The 13,486-nt window shown below is 38.5% G+C and overlaps 1 protein-coding gene across 2 annotated transcripts in view; it reads left to right on the forward strand.

The window, feature by feature from the left end:
* The window catches only part of AGO3 (argonaute RISC catalytic component 3), a 23,234-nt gene extending 14,616 nt beyond the window's left edge, over positions 1 to 8,618 (forward strand). The window contains exons 11-18 of one of the 2 annotated variants that reach the window (XM_009572192.1): positions 319 to 503; positions 782 to 941; positions 2,116 to 2,206; positions 3,058 to 3,252; positions 3,608 to 3,742; positions 4,385 to 4,486; positions 6,160 to 6,359; positions 6,986 to 8,618. In XM_009572192.1, coding sequence (XP_009570487.1) covers positions 319 to 503; positions 782 to 941; positions 2,116 to 2,206; positions 3,058 to 3,252; positions 3,608 to 3,742; positions 4,385 to 4,486; positions 6,160 to 6,359; positions 6,986 to 7,094 — 1,177 coding nt within the window. In that variant the 3' untranslated portion in view covers positions 7,095 to 8,618. The remainder of the gene's footprint in view (positions 1 to 318; positions 504 to 781; positions 942 to 2,115; positions 2,207 to 3,057; positions 3,253 to 3,607; positions 3,743 to 4,384; positions 4,487 to 6,159; positions 6,360 to 6,985) is intronic. The other variant, XM_009572193.1, reaches the window with a different exon arrangement.
* Positions 8,619 to 13,486: the final 4,868 nt, after the last annotated feature.

Here is a 13,486-nt window from a genome sequence, read left to right on the forward strand (position 1 = left end):
GGAAGCTACAGTCAAAACACTGTACTTGGGTACACCATGGGGTTTTGGTCCTGTGACATTGCTGCTTTGTATATAGTTCCTTCTAGCATCTTGAATGAAGTACTAAAGGTGTCTAAACTTGTTTGTTGGGGTTTTTTTTCCATTCTGGCCTATGGTGTACAGCTGTACAGCCTCCGCATAATGAACGTTTTCAAAATGCTGCTTTAAAAGCTATTTGGAATTATCTTTGTTTGAGTAACAGAGTTCTTCTGTCCCCTTCTGCTTTCGTTGCTGTGTGCTATTGCTACTGCGAAAACTCAGAAAACTTCTCATCTTTAGGGGTTTTACAGATCAGCTGCGCAAGATCTCCAAAGATGCAGGGATGCCGATCCAAGGCCAGCCCTGTTTCTGTAAATACGCCCAGGGTGCAGACAGTGTGGAGCCCATGTTTCGACACCTCAAGAACACCTATTCGGGGCTTCAGCTCATCATTGTCATCCTGCCAGGGAAAACACCAGTGTATGGTAAGGGAATACCTCTCTTTACCTGTTTGGTCAAGTATCGTTCTGAGAAGTTTGCTGCCTAGAATATGTTAGAAAATTCTTCAGGACCATTCTTTAGACATTAGAAACCAATGTTTTGTCTGAAGTTAAAATGAATTGGAAGCAGGTCTGAGCATGCAGGTAAGGTGGAAGTTATTTTGCAGAGAATGTACATTTAAATTATTGTGACTTAAGCTAAGATCAAAATAGAGCAATAATTTCAAATGGACTCAAGTTGTATTCTAATATTTGCTTCTCAGCGGAGGTGAAGCGTGTGGGAGATACACTGTTGGGAATGGCCACACAGTGTGTTCAAGTCAAGAATGTAATTAAAACATCTCCACAGACCCTATCAAATCTGTGCCTGAAGATTAATGTTAAACTAGGAGGAATCAACAACATCCTTGTACCTCATCAACGGTAAGAATCTTTGTGGAGGCTGATTTGGATTTTGTTCTAACAAATGTGGTTAAGTTTGATACTTAGCACCCAAAATTTAAATGCAGCCAAGTTTTAAGGTGAAATATTCTTCTGGTAATAGTACATGGTATTTGAGGTAGAATTAAATTTCTTCTAGCATGGGTCTGAGTGGTTGTTGGCCTGTGACTTAGGTCTCAAGCCAAGGTTCCTTCCAAATGTTTGATCAGTATCAAAAATTTGAAGAGAAACTGCAGATCTAGAGATTTTGAAATATTAATATAGTCAGAATTTTTCTGCAGGTTTAGAGGCACACAGTACATCACAGAAGAACATAACTCTTGGTTAACCTATCAATGTGCTGTTAGTAAGGGTAGAAGAACACTGGTTCTCTCACTTTTATAGGTTGGGTAATTCAGCTTACACTTGTTCTTTGTGTAATATTCTCTATCTCTATTTCTGTGTGTGTTCCAATTGCTTTGATGCCTTCAGTGAGAAGGTTTGACAAGTATAACCCATGTGTGCTCCCATCTTTCTGGAGAAGCACAAGTCTTTCGGTCCTGAAGACTAGAAATTCTGGTTGACTCTAACCTTTACTAGACCATATCTATTCTTTGAGTGGAAATACACATAATGCAAGGTAGCAAGCCAGAAAAATGTTTGGAGTGCAGATCTTAAGAATTCTTTCCTGAGACTTTCTGAGAGCTTGGAATCAAAGTTTAAACATGAAACAATGGTGTGTGGAAGAATATTTTGGAGGCATTGGGAGACCATCCTGCTGCTTGAATCCTGTAAGCCAGAATAATCTGTGTGGTACTGCACTCAGCTATTTGTTGCATGGCTGATGCAGTACCAAAGTGGTGTGAAGTAGTGTAATCAACCTGTAGAATGATAGTTTCTGTAAGAGTCTGTACTGTTCAGGTGTAGCTCAATGGCTTTTCTCCGCTAGAATCATGCCACAGTTAAATGGCGGTGTATTTTGGAATGACTACTGTGGTAGTTTCGAAGTTCACATCTTGTGCACAAAAACTTCATTGTTTAGGTTTGGCCAGAGTACCTGATAAGAAGGCTTCTCTGTGCAGCTTAGCTGAAATAGAAACAAACCCCCACATTGACCAATAACCTTGCGCCAACTGTTCATCTACAAGTGTGACTTAGCACTTTTTTCTTTTTGAAGACCTTCTGTGTTCCAGCAGCCAGTGATCTTTTTGGGAGCCGATGTCACTCACCCTCCTGCTGGAGATGGAAAGAAGCCTTCCATAGCTGCTGTAAGTTTTATTAAATCAGCATTGTTTTTCATCTTAGGTAAATGTTAGAATAGTAAATGCAACTCATGGACTATGTTTATGTCAAATATCTTTCAGGGTTTATGCTAGTTCTTTGTACACATCTCCAATGTTATTAAAAATCTTGTCTTTAAAAGAAAAACACTGCTTGATACTTCAGACTGTTTTCTTGGCTTTTTAATTTTTAAATCAAGGTAAAATGGCAGTCACATTAAATAATATATTTTTGCAAAAATATTCTAAAGGAAATAATGCAGCTATGTGATGTTAGTTCATAAATTTTTTGTATTTTTAAAGGAGAAAAATGTACTTAAAGGCCTGGTTTGGCAGGAATGTTCTTGATACTTCTGACCTTTGTGTTGGTACAGTCCAGGAGATCAAGGTGGTGGTTGGATGCTTGGTCAGTCCATTCCTATTTTGTCCCCTTGGTATTTTACTTGGCATTGATTGCAGTTACGGAAACTGCGTCCTTGTTTAAAGTCACTAAGGCAAACTGAAGTGTTTCTCTGTGTAAAAGGTGAGAAAACTTCAAAGAAAAAAAGTCTGTGTCTGGATTATAAGCATATGCATTAGTGTGCTGTCAACAGAGGGAAGACTCCAATTCTGCAGATGCATTTCGGGGTGCTTGGAGGGCAGTTTTATACCTCTTTTCAAAAGGTGTTAAACCTGTACCTACTACAGGTTCCCATTAAAAATATTACTGGGGTGGTTGTTTTAATGTAAGCATCTTTTACTTGAAAATTGCTCTTCTTGGCTTTTTTGCTATTCTGATTTTTTTTTTTTTGGTATAGATTTGGTCTTGAAGCCTTTACTCATGTAATCTTCCTCTGAAGGTTGTAGGTAGTATGGATGCTCATCCAAGCCGGTACTGTGCCACGGTGAGAGTTCAGCGACCCCGGCAGGAAATCATCCAAGATCTAGCCTCCATGGTGAGAGAGCTTCTCATCCAGTTTTACAAGTCAACACGGTTCAAGCCCACGCGTATCATCTTCTACAGGGACGGGGTCTCTGAAGGACAGTTTCGACAGGTTGGTTCATTTGCGTGTTTCTTGAAGGACTGTGTTACTGCATAACAACTCTGTTTCTCATATTTGAATAGCTGTACTGTTTGAGTTGCTTACATTTACACCAAGATACCACAAAATAATTGAGACTTTTAAAGAGAGAATTTCTTAAGCATGTTGGGTAAGAAAAGTAGCAACTTCTTTCCTGTCTGGGAAGGATAAGTCTTAGAACTTGGGAAACAATATATTTCTAAATACTTCCTAAGATTACTAACTGTGTGGCAAAGTAGCACTTAGTGTCAACTACAAACCATTTATTAGGTGTTGTGTAGAATACAATGGAAGGAAAACCTAAACTATTTTGTTCTTGTGCTTGTAGGTTTTGTATTACGAACTGCTAGCCATTAGAGAAGCCTGCATCAGTTTGGAGAAAGATTACCAGCCTGGAATAACCTATATTGTGGTGCAGAAGCGACATCATACACGATTGTTCTGTGCTGACAGAACAGAAAGGGTAATCATTGCCCTCTCTCATAGTAGCCTTATGTGAAAAGCTTGATGTCAAGCACTTATGCTGCTGGAGAAAATATTAGCATGGGCTTCTCTGTCAATCTGATTGTCTTTGCGTTCAGGAAGATGTTGAATTGATAAGCACACAATGTGGCCCCAAATTGAAAAATCATTGACGTTAAGGATGTTTTAAAAAAAAAAATTCCCTATCGGGCTTTGTCATGTTGCACATTGATACTAGTCTGTCAGTGAACTATAGCTACTATTCATGTAGTAGGACCAAGTCTACAGCAATGGTAATAGAATAAAATACAAAATGTTGGAACCCTTAACTTTTCTGTTCTTCTGAGTCGATCCAAACTCAAACTGACAATTCTAAATACAAACCTATGTGCAGCTCTTCCATCTTTCTGAGATTGAAAGTTCTAAAGTGCTGTAGGTGCAATGTTCTGTGTTGAGATGGTAGAGAGCCATACAGTGTCCTTGTCAAACATCCTAGGCTGCTGTACTGACACATTCTAAACAGTACTGAGGCAGTTCATTCACTGAAACCTTGCATGAGTTGAATAGAAACTTGTATTTCTGATTACAGTTGAGATGTATAAACAGTTGTTAGCTGCACTTTTTAACAAAACCTTTTGTCTAGGTTGGACGAAGTGGCAATATTCCAGCTGGAACAACTGTAGATACAGACATTACACACCCGTATGAGTTTGATTTTTACCTTTGTAGCCACGCTGGAATACAGGTACGATTGTTTCTTTGTAAGTAAATGTGAATTTAGAACATGTTGTTTTTCTCCCTTTTGTGACACCTGTGTTTACAAACAGTTATTTAATAGGGAAATGTCATTTAGCTTAGTTTTATCAGTGATATCACGTTATTGTGGGACTAATAGTATTATTTGCTTAAGAGGTCGTCTCTGCTACACTTTTAAAACTTGCATTGATGGTAAGTGATGCTTTTTTGAGTTTATTTTAGAGGTCACTTTATTTTGTATCTCTCTTATTTCTGAAAATAAAACTTGCTACTTTTATGATTTATAGCCACAATGAAATTAACATTAAATCAAGTTTTCAAATGTAAACAGTTTGAAAGACTGAAGGCAATGTTTGATTATTTGCTGACTAAATGCAGACTAGTGAATTACAGGCTGTGGAAATTAAATCCAACAATGTGGTGGTATTGCCAGCAATAGAGTGGAGAGTCAACTTAATGACAAAAATTGTATCAGGATATTGCTTAAAAATGGAAAAAAATTAACTCTTTAAATTTTTGTCATGTGAGTCTGACCACATTGTCTAAGTTTTGTTTAGGTTGAGTGGGCATGTTTTCTTTTCCAGTTTTGAATCATTGCAATTTTTTATTCAGGAGTTCAAAACTTCTGCTGCTTTTCTCCACTTACATGTCTATCTTTATGCTAGGTCTGGGCAAGCTAGTTTTTGGCCCCTTGGAAAAAAAAATAGTATCAATATAAGTTGAAGCAGAAATGCCAGATGTAGTTGCAGCTCATTGTTTTTAATATAGCAAGCCACAAAGAAGTCTCAACTGAATTGATACTTTATATATATTTTTTTAAAAAAAAAAAAGAGAGACTTGTAGCCTGGCTAAAACACAACTGTTGACCTAATTCAGTTACGCTGTAAGATTTAACTCTAGTGCATCACACCTTTTGTGGGGGGAAGCAGGAGGGAAGAGGAGTGTTCACTCCAAAAGAGTGTCTTTCAAAGTAAGTGCAAGTCAATAATTTAATAGAGAACTTCTTAGAGTTCCTAAGAACTGTACTCAGTATTCAGTACTTGTTAATGTTCTATAAGGAAACCTTAAAGTACTGATGGTGAAAGCGTGTATCTGGGGGGAACCTTGACACGAGTGACACATAAAAATCTGATTCAGCATAATGCCAAAGAGCAATGCAACTTTTGAACCTGTAGGAAAGATGACATTGTGTGGAAGTAAGGAAGTGTATGTTTTTGTGTAGAACTCTATAGGTAACTTCTGAAATACTGGAGCCGTTTCTAGTGTTCATACTTCAAGTTAGGGTGCTAAGGAATTGGAAGGAGTTAAAAGCAGCAGTTATTTCTCTGGGAAATGTGTCTCGGTGAGAAACAGTTTTAATTGAAGGTAGTTAAGAGGTGGTGTAATCACGGTTTAGTCATGTTGGGAGCAGATTTTGATCGTTGAGGGTTATCTAGAAGGCATGTGGGTTTTTTCCAAGCAAGAATAATTAGAGTAACATAGTCATGTAAATGTTAGACTTCTTATTCATCTTTAAATACATTTGGGCTGACATAAGACTGAATTTTCTTTGGCTGCTGATATGTAGGAGTTCAGACTAGGTAGTCTGGCCCTTTCTGAACTTAATCTGACTTGATTGTATGGAAAAGCTGGATAAGTGAATTGATGTTCCCTTCTTCTTAGGGTACCAGCCGTCCCTCACACTATCATGTTTTGTGGGATGATAACTGTTTTACTGCAGATGAACTTCAGCTGCTGACTTACCAGCTCTGCCACACATATGTGCGCTGTACACGATCAGTTTCTATACCCGCACCAGCGTATTATGCTCACCTGGTAGCATTCAGAGCACGCTACCATCTTGTGGACAAAGAACACGACAGGTAAATGAAAATGTGTGCTTAAGTTTTTGGCCCCGTTGGTCTTTGCTCCATTGTCAGACATAAAGCCATCTGACTATAGATAATTACTGCTCATTTTGCAGTTAATTTTTGTTACCTCTGGGACTAGTCTTAAGATAATCATTCCTGACAGCTGCTGCTCCATATCAGACAAGAGTGGGTTGGTGGATTCTACTGAATAACACTCAGATTAAAAAAATTAAGTTTATTTTAATAAAGTATTCTGTTATTACTTCAATGTGGTCTGAGGGAATCAAGCCATGCGTTTAGTTTTTTGCTTTAGAATTAGAGTAGTCATGAATGAAGCAAATGTTAAGTGCCTTCCACTTATCTGCTTTGTACGTCAGAAATATTTTATAACCTTCAAGCCATCAATATATTTGTAACAGGCTTATTTTTAGATGAACAAACTGAGCAACTAAGGTAAAAGGGATTTGTTGAAAGCCTTGAAGTTGCTAGGTGAATAGACAAGTAGATTTTTCTCAGTATCCAGTTCTATTACTATTGCCATATTGCTCTCCTAAACATTGAAGAGATGTGAAGGCGGTTTTTTGATCCGAGTTAATATGATTTACAGCTCTGCTTGTCTTTTTCTCATTTTCTTGCAGTGCTGAAGGAAGCCATGTTTCAGGACAAAGCAATGGGAGAGATCCACAGGCCCTTGCGAAGGCTGTACAAATTCACCAAGACACCTTACGCACGATGTACTTCGCTTAAGTCAATAAAATGGGAGCATACTCACTGAAAGGAAGAACTGAAAAATTAAGCCACATACAATGTATGTTTCCAGTGGGGTTGGTTTATGGGGTGTGCCTCCGATCATGCTGAAGTTGACACTGTGCAGGGGCGAGAGGCTAACCCTTAAATTGACACAAGGAAGATTGTTTACTTCATCGAGGAACACAGCACTATTATGCAATATGAAACCAGCCAACAGCTTTTTTGGCGCGGTCTCCTGTAGGAAGCACCGCCATCATTTTTTTTTTTAATTTCTCGTAGTTTAACCCTCTTATGCCTTTACCTCAAGTTGCTCGGCAGCACAACTATCTTTGCAAAAAAAAGTATAATAAAATAAAAAAATGATGGTGTAATTTTAAAAAAAAAAAAAGCAAACCACCTTTATGGGAACAATCACAGTGATTGTTTGGGAGAGGAAAGTGTGCAAAAAAAAAATTTAAGTTTTTTACCCCACTGCATTGAGGAATCTTTCTCTCAATACTTGCCATCAAGCATTCGAATGTGAACATATCCAAGAACATTTGAATGTACAGCACTAGCTAGAAAAAATTGACGGAGGGAAGATGTTTTGCACACTAATCCAATAATTTGAACATAATTTAGCCAACTGCTGCCTTTGTGTCTTTCTTCACAGCTTTGGAGTTCTCGGCTCCAATAGTTCCCTTTTTTAAAAACAAAGAAGCTAGTGGTATTACATGCAGGCAGTAGTGATCTAAACTCTTCTTGCTCCCTGGTGAATTTACTAAAGCTGCTGTTTTACCTAGTCCAAAAGTTTCAATTATTTTCTATCTGGCAAGTCAAATATGTTGAAGCTTCACGTGAGATGACATGTCCCAAGTTTTATGGGATTACATATAGTAAACACCAGAACTGAAACTTTAGAGCTAAGGTCTTTTTGGAAAAAAGAAAAATGCTAGTTTACTTGCTGCCTCTCACACCTTAATGTGATTTCATATGTATGTGTTTTTGAAGTTTAGCTTCCTTTTGTTTCTTTTATATTTATTAGAGTAATAATAATGCTTTAATTTAATTATTACAGAACATATGGTCAACATCTACTTTTATTTTTTAGAAATGTAACCATGTTTATTTTTAAAAAACTGACAACTTGTTTTGCTATCTTTTAGTGCAATAAGCGTTCTAAAGGAAAACTGTGTCCATTGAGCTGTACTAAAGCAGTGTTTGTACCACTAACCGTGGAAGAATGGACACCTCCATGATTTTAAAAGGACAAAGTAAAAGCCTTAATTTTGAAAGGAAAGTTTTATAGTCAGAAGGAATCTTGAATTTTCCTTTTTTAAATCAAAAAATAGCAAAAATGCTTCTAGAATTCTGCAAGCTTTACTTGTCACTGCAGTATTTTGATTTAACAAAGGAACTGGCCATATTTTTGGCTTTGAAATGTGGAGGGTATTTGAATTAAATGGAAAGGGTTTTTTATTAAGATCTAAGTTTTTACATGCTTAGTTAAATCTATTTGAATCAGTAAAATGTCTGGAATTAATAAAAGTTTTTAGGCTTTTTTCCTCTTTGATAATGACTTTCCTTTTAAAATTAAGTTATTGGTAACTTCATTTCACTTTGCAAATAAAGAGGGCTGGGATAGTTCTAACATGTTAAATCACTGAAATGTGAAACAAATTAATGGGACTCTTTCATTCCACTTTAAAGGTAAAACAATATTTAAGATGTCAGAGATGAGCATTTATTCAATGAGGGGACTGGGGAGTTTTGCACTTTGTACACTCGTGAACTGCATTTTTGACTGTTTTTATTTGCACTGGTTCATAGTATATATACTGCAGATCGTTTGTATGGGCATTGCTGTTATCCCAGCCCTTCTGAACTCCACCTGCTCTCCACATGAAAACCAGTGGGTTGGTATAAGTAGCTTATCTCCTGTCCTTCTCATGAAATCCGCTGTTTGCCAATATACTGTATTTTGAGCCTAAAATCTGAGCCCGTTTTGCTTCAACAGGCATGAATCTCCCCCATTTTTTCTGCCAGAAAACAAAGTACTGTATTTTGTGCATTTGTATATTGTATTGAAATGTATGTAGTGCTGTTCACAACACTGTCTCCAAGAGCTTTACTAAACAGTTATGTATATACATATTTTATCTCTGAATATCAAGGAAGATAATGTAAAAAGACTAACTTTGCAAAGTCAAAATTGCACTGGAACTAGTCATGATGGTGGGCAGTTGGCTAGTGGCTTGGGGGTCCTCGAGAGGAGGTGGGAGGGTGATCAAGGGAGACTCTGCAGACCCTGACACGTGGGAGAGTCTTTGGAGTCCTGGGAGCCGCGTGCCTTCGTCAGCTGCACCCGCAGACCCAGGACTGGCCCAGCCACGCTCTTTTACTACTTAATGCACTTGCCTTTCAGCGCCTTCAAATAAACCTGCTGCAGGGAGGTTGGTGTAACTGAACAATTTGAGTGAGATGGTTTCCGAATAAGTCTCACAAATGTTTTTCTTGGTCTGTGACCTGACAGTTTTCTCTCAGAAGCACTCTTGCTAGTAGTTCTGTTTATAAAAGGTTCAGGTTAGGCTTTTTACAAAAAATTGTTTTAAAATAGAGAATTTTTAAAAAATATTTTACAAAGACTTCTTGTGGATTTCTGGCGGTTAGATGAAAATTCCTTTTTAAAAAGTCTTTTAACACTCCTTTCCAGACACTGTATGCTTCTCATCCTGCCCGCGCTCAGTGACTATGATTTGAGAAGCTTTTTTGCTTGCTACTTTCACCAGAAAATAAATTAAAGAAACTTCATTGGGAAAGTGACTTAAATTATTTGTTGAGCTAGCATTTTACCTGGTTTTCATGTGAAGAGTATTTGGAAGTTTTAATCTCTCTTCTTGGTTTTGCAAATGTCTACGTAAAGTGCCGATACTCATTTGTATTACGATACCAAGTTACTGGCGTTGTGAGGGCCACACATTTATGATGCTGTAGCTGCTATATTTATTTAAATGGAGATGGACAATTACTGCACTAAGGAATGAGGAGATAAGCAAGGAATCAAGGTTAGTTAGATATCTTGTTTTTTTCAAAAGAGAATTAATGGTGTGAAATATCAAGTGTAACAAAGGGTGCTGTCATTTTAACTGAGATTAAATAGCCAGATATTCTTCCTTTGTTTAAAAACATATATATTTTGATGTTTGCAGTTTGGGGGTGGGGGGTCGGGATAAATGGTACCTCATCTGTGGTGGCAGTTTCCAGTATATTTTCAGAGTATATGGATTTCTTTTATTTTTGTACCTGCTCTCCTTTAAAAAGAAAAAAAATCTCAAATTTTATGTGCTGTTTGGAGAAATCTTGAGTGGCATAGCAGATCCCCCTCTCTTGCTGGGAGCTGTCTGTATATAGTCCAAAGAGAGACGTGGGCAAAGGCTGACAGTTCTACTTACTTTGCAGACATACTGGCCTCGTTCATATGCCTGTCTAGAAAAACGGTTCCTGTCTCCTATGATGCTGTACCAGTTGACTGCACCGAGACCTCACTTGTACCTAACAAGTGCCACTAATTGCTTCCGTGGTGGGAGCACGCACAAGGGCCCCGCGCTGGGCTGGGGAAGGAGCAGCCTTAGGGTATCGGCCAGACGAAGCTGCAGCTGCAGGCTGGTACTGTGCCAGCAGCGGGAACCGCTCCCCGGGGCTGGCGGCAGTGCTTCTCGTAACCTAGCAGAAAGCCTCGCCGAAACCTGCGATCTAGCAACTAGTAGATCCAGATTTGGAGAGAAGTAGAGTGTTTTGTAGTTGAGGCGTTAAACTTGCAACATCTGCTAACAGAATGACTGACTCCGCTGTAAGTAGCTTTTTTTTTTGTAGGGCACTTCAGCTGTGGCCATTTTACTCAGGATCGCTGTATTGCTGTTTAATGTGTAATCTGGTTAAAGACGTCCAAAAGTTATTTTTATAGGGTTCATTCTGGCATCCTTTTGGAAGCTTGTTTGGCCGCAGAAATGGTTTTCAGGAGTAAAATGGGTTTCTGGAAGTTGTCAGTCAAATTATTTCAAGATGCTGTTGGTCCTAAACTATTTTCACTTCTTCATGTACAAATTTTGTCCTATAAAACGCTTAACATAAGATACCAGATAGTCATCTTCTGTACAAATTCCAGCTACGAATACTGGTTTTCTACTAGTCTTGAAGTCTACTCTGGTGAAATTCCAAGCTCAGCCTACACTTAAAGCTTGAGGCCTTTTTTTTACACTTTCTTCATATCTTGTCCTCCTTTGATATTTTCCCCGTCTTGTGAACTGAGGGTTTAGAACCTTACTCAAAGCACTTTTATAACCAAGGAATCAAAAGCTCAGATGATACACATTGAAACTAGAAATTCAGTTTTCAGAGATCATTATTTCTAAATGGCCATCTTAGTCTCTGGTCATGCCAGGCAGATACTCTGTCCCTTTCAGTGCTGTGGAGTTTCGTGGGTGCTACTGAAAGGTTGATTGGATCCAGTGAAAAAATCCATAGGGATGTCAAAGGGAAAGATTTCTGTCTGTCTTTTCTACCCAAAGATGGTACTTTAGATCGATATGGGATATCATTTTTGTTTCGGCACGTTGAAATAAAACCTCACTTAGCCAATTCACTTATCATTTTTTGTAAACCTGAAAAAATAGTGGTTAGAGCTTGAGCTAACTGATGGTTTCTGCTAGTAGAAGATTTTGTACTTTCAGTAGCTGAGGCATGAATGAGATGGGTACAGGACCCTACATTTTACCTCCCTAGCAGAGTCTCAAGAATCCTGATCTCTATAACACTAAAACAAAACCAAACTGTTGTCCCTGAGCAGGCAAAGGTGCGTATGGAGGGAAAAGAATTGTAAGGGAGAGGCTTGCGAGGGAAAATACCGAAGTGTCAGTTTTATAGAAACAAGGGTGTTGATGGAGAGACTCCATCCACTTTCCATCCCATGTGTCCTGGCCTTTTCAAATCTTGCCTGAGGTACCCCCTCACCTAACACGGGTAGTTAACATAGGGTCCTTTTAAAACAAAGCAGTTCCACTGTTTAAAACTTGGAGTGATTTTTATTTTTTTTTTTTAAGCAAGACAGTCCTCAGAAAGTGCCTTTTTAGAAGATGGTGCTGTAGATTTTTATTTTCAAGTTGTACGTGGCTGAAAATTTAAGATAAATTATTGAAAATGCCAAGTGTTTGATGGTATCTTTCAGGTACTTTCAAGCATCAGCTTCTCTGAGTCAGGACCAAGAATAACCAGGAGGGTGTTTTCATTTGGAGGGAGAGGCATTGAGGAGCGATCACCAAATTCAGCTGGTAGGCTAGAATCGGTTTTGATGTAGTCAATGCAATTTACCTCTTTACATTGAGGGGGTATGTGGGTGGGAGGGTGGGTGTAGGAGAAGCAACAGCATGGGACTCTTGGGGCGATGTAATTAGTGCTGAAAGGGAATCCATAGCTATTGAAGGGTGTTGTCTCTTAGATGTAGCAAGCTCCCAAGGGTGAAGTAGACAAACTGAAAGCTGTCTGAAGACTTAGCAGATGGTCAGTCCTGCTGTGAGCAGACCTCACGTGGCTTCTGTGTTTAAAGGAGGGATGTGCATGTACCAATGCGACTTCTAATTCCTAGCTGAGAGTTTTGATACTCTGGATGGGAACAGCTTGGTGGGGTGGGGCATGCTGCCCTGCTCCGATGGTTGAAGAGGGTGTGGGTCCATAGTGAATTTGGTGAGCATTCCTCCGGTCAGGAAAAGCTGTAGACTAGACTATTAAACACTGCACCTCAGTAACCTTGTAATGCTGCATAAAGTAATAATAATAGCAAAGTTCTGCTTTGATTACACTGTAATGTGCTTGCACATGCCTGCAAAAAATACACACTTTCATTTTTGGTAATGGTCTTTAATAGCAGTTATCAGACTTTTTCTTTTATGATGAACCTTGTCCTTTATTGTGGTGTTTCTGTATATTTATTGGTAACCTATGTGCAGCTCATAGGTCTGTGCGTCTCGTCTGTATGTTGCTTTTAACACTTATTTTTAGGTGGGAGAAATTTCTGAATGTTTTGTTTTTCTTCTCCGAAGTCAGGTTAACTAGTCATATTTGAGAGGAGACTGAATAAAACAGCTTGATAGACAGACTAAGTGGTACCTTGTTTCTTTAAGTTTAAAACTAAAATGACTTTGTGTTCATTTTATTACTGTTCATACAGTATTGGGCATTTAAGATGTAGGATAACTTGATGTCAGCCAGGATATTTTTGAATATCAGGAGCTTAAGCGCAGAACTCCCACTTTAATTGCAAGTGGTATCTTTGCAGGAATATGTTTGTGTCCAGCCTTTTTCTAGGAGTAAGCAGAGCTTTTCAACATCCATTAATTTGGACGTGATCAATGAAA

This window comes from Fulmarus glacialis, unplaced genomic scaffold (genome assembly GCF_000690835.1).
Source record: "Fulmarus glacialis isolate BGI_N327 unplaced genomic scaffold, ASM69083v1 scaffold29922, whole genome shotgun sequence".
In the NCBI taxonomy this organism is placed as follows: Eukaryota; Metazoa; Chordata; class Aves; order Procellariiformes; family Procellariidae; genus Fulmarus; species Fulmarus glacialis.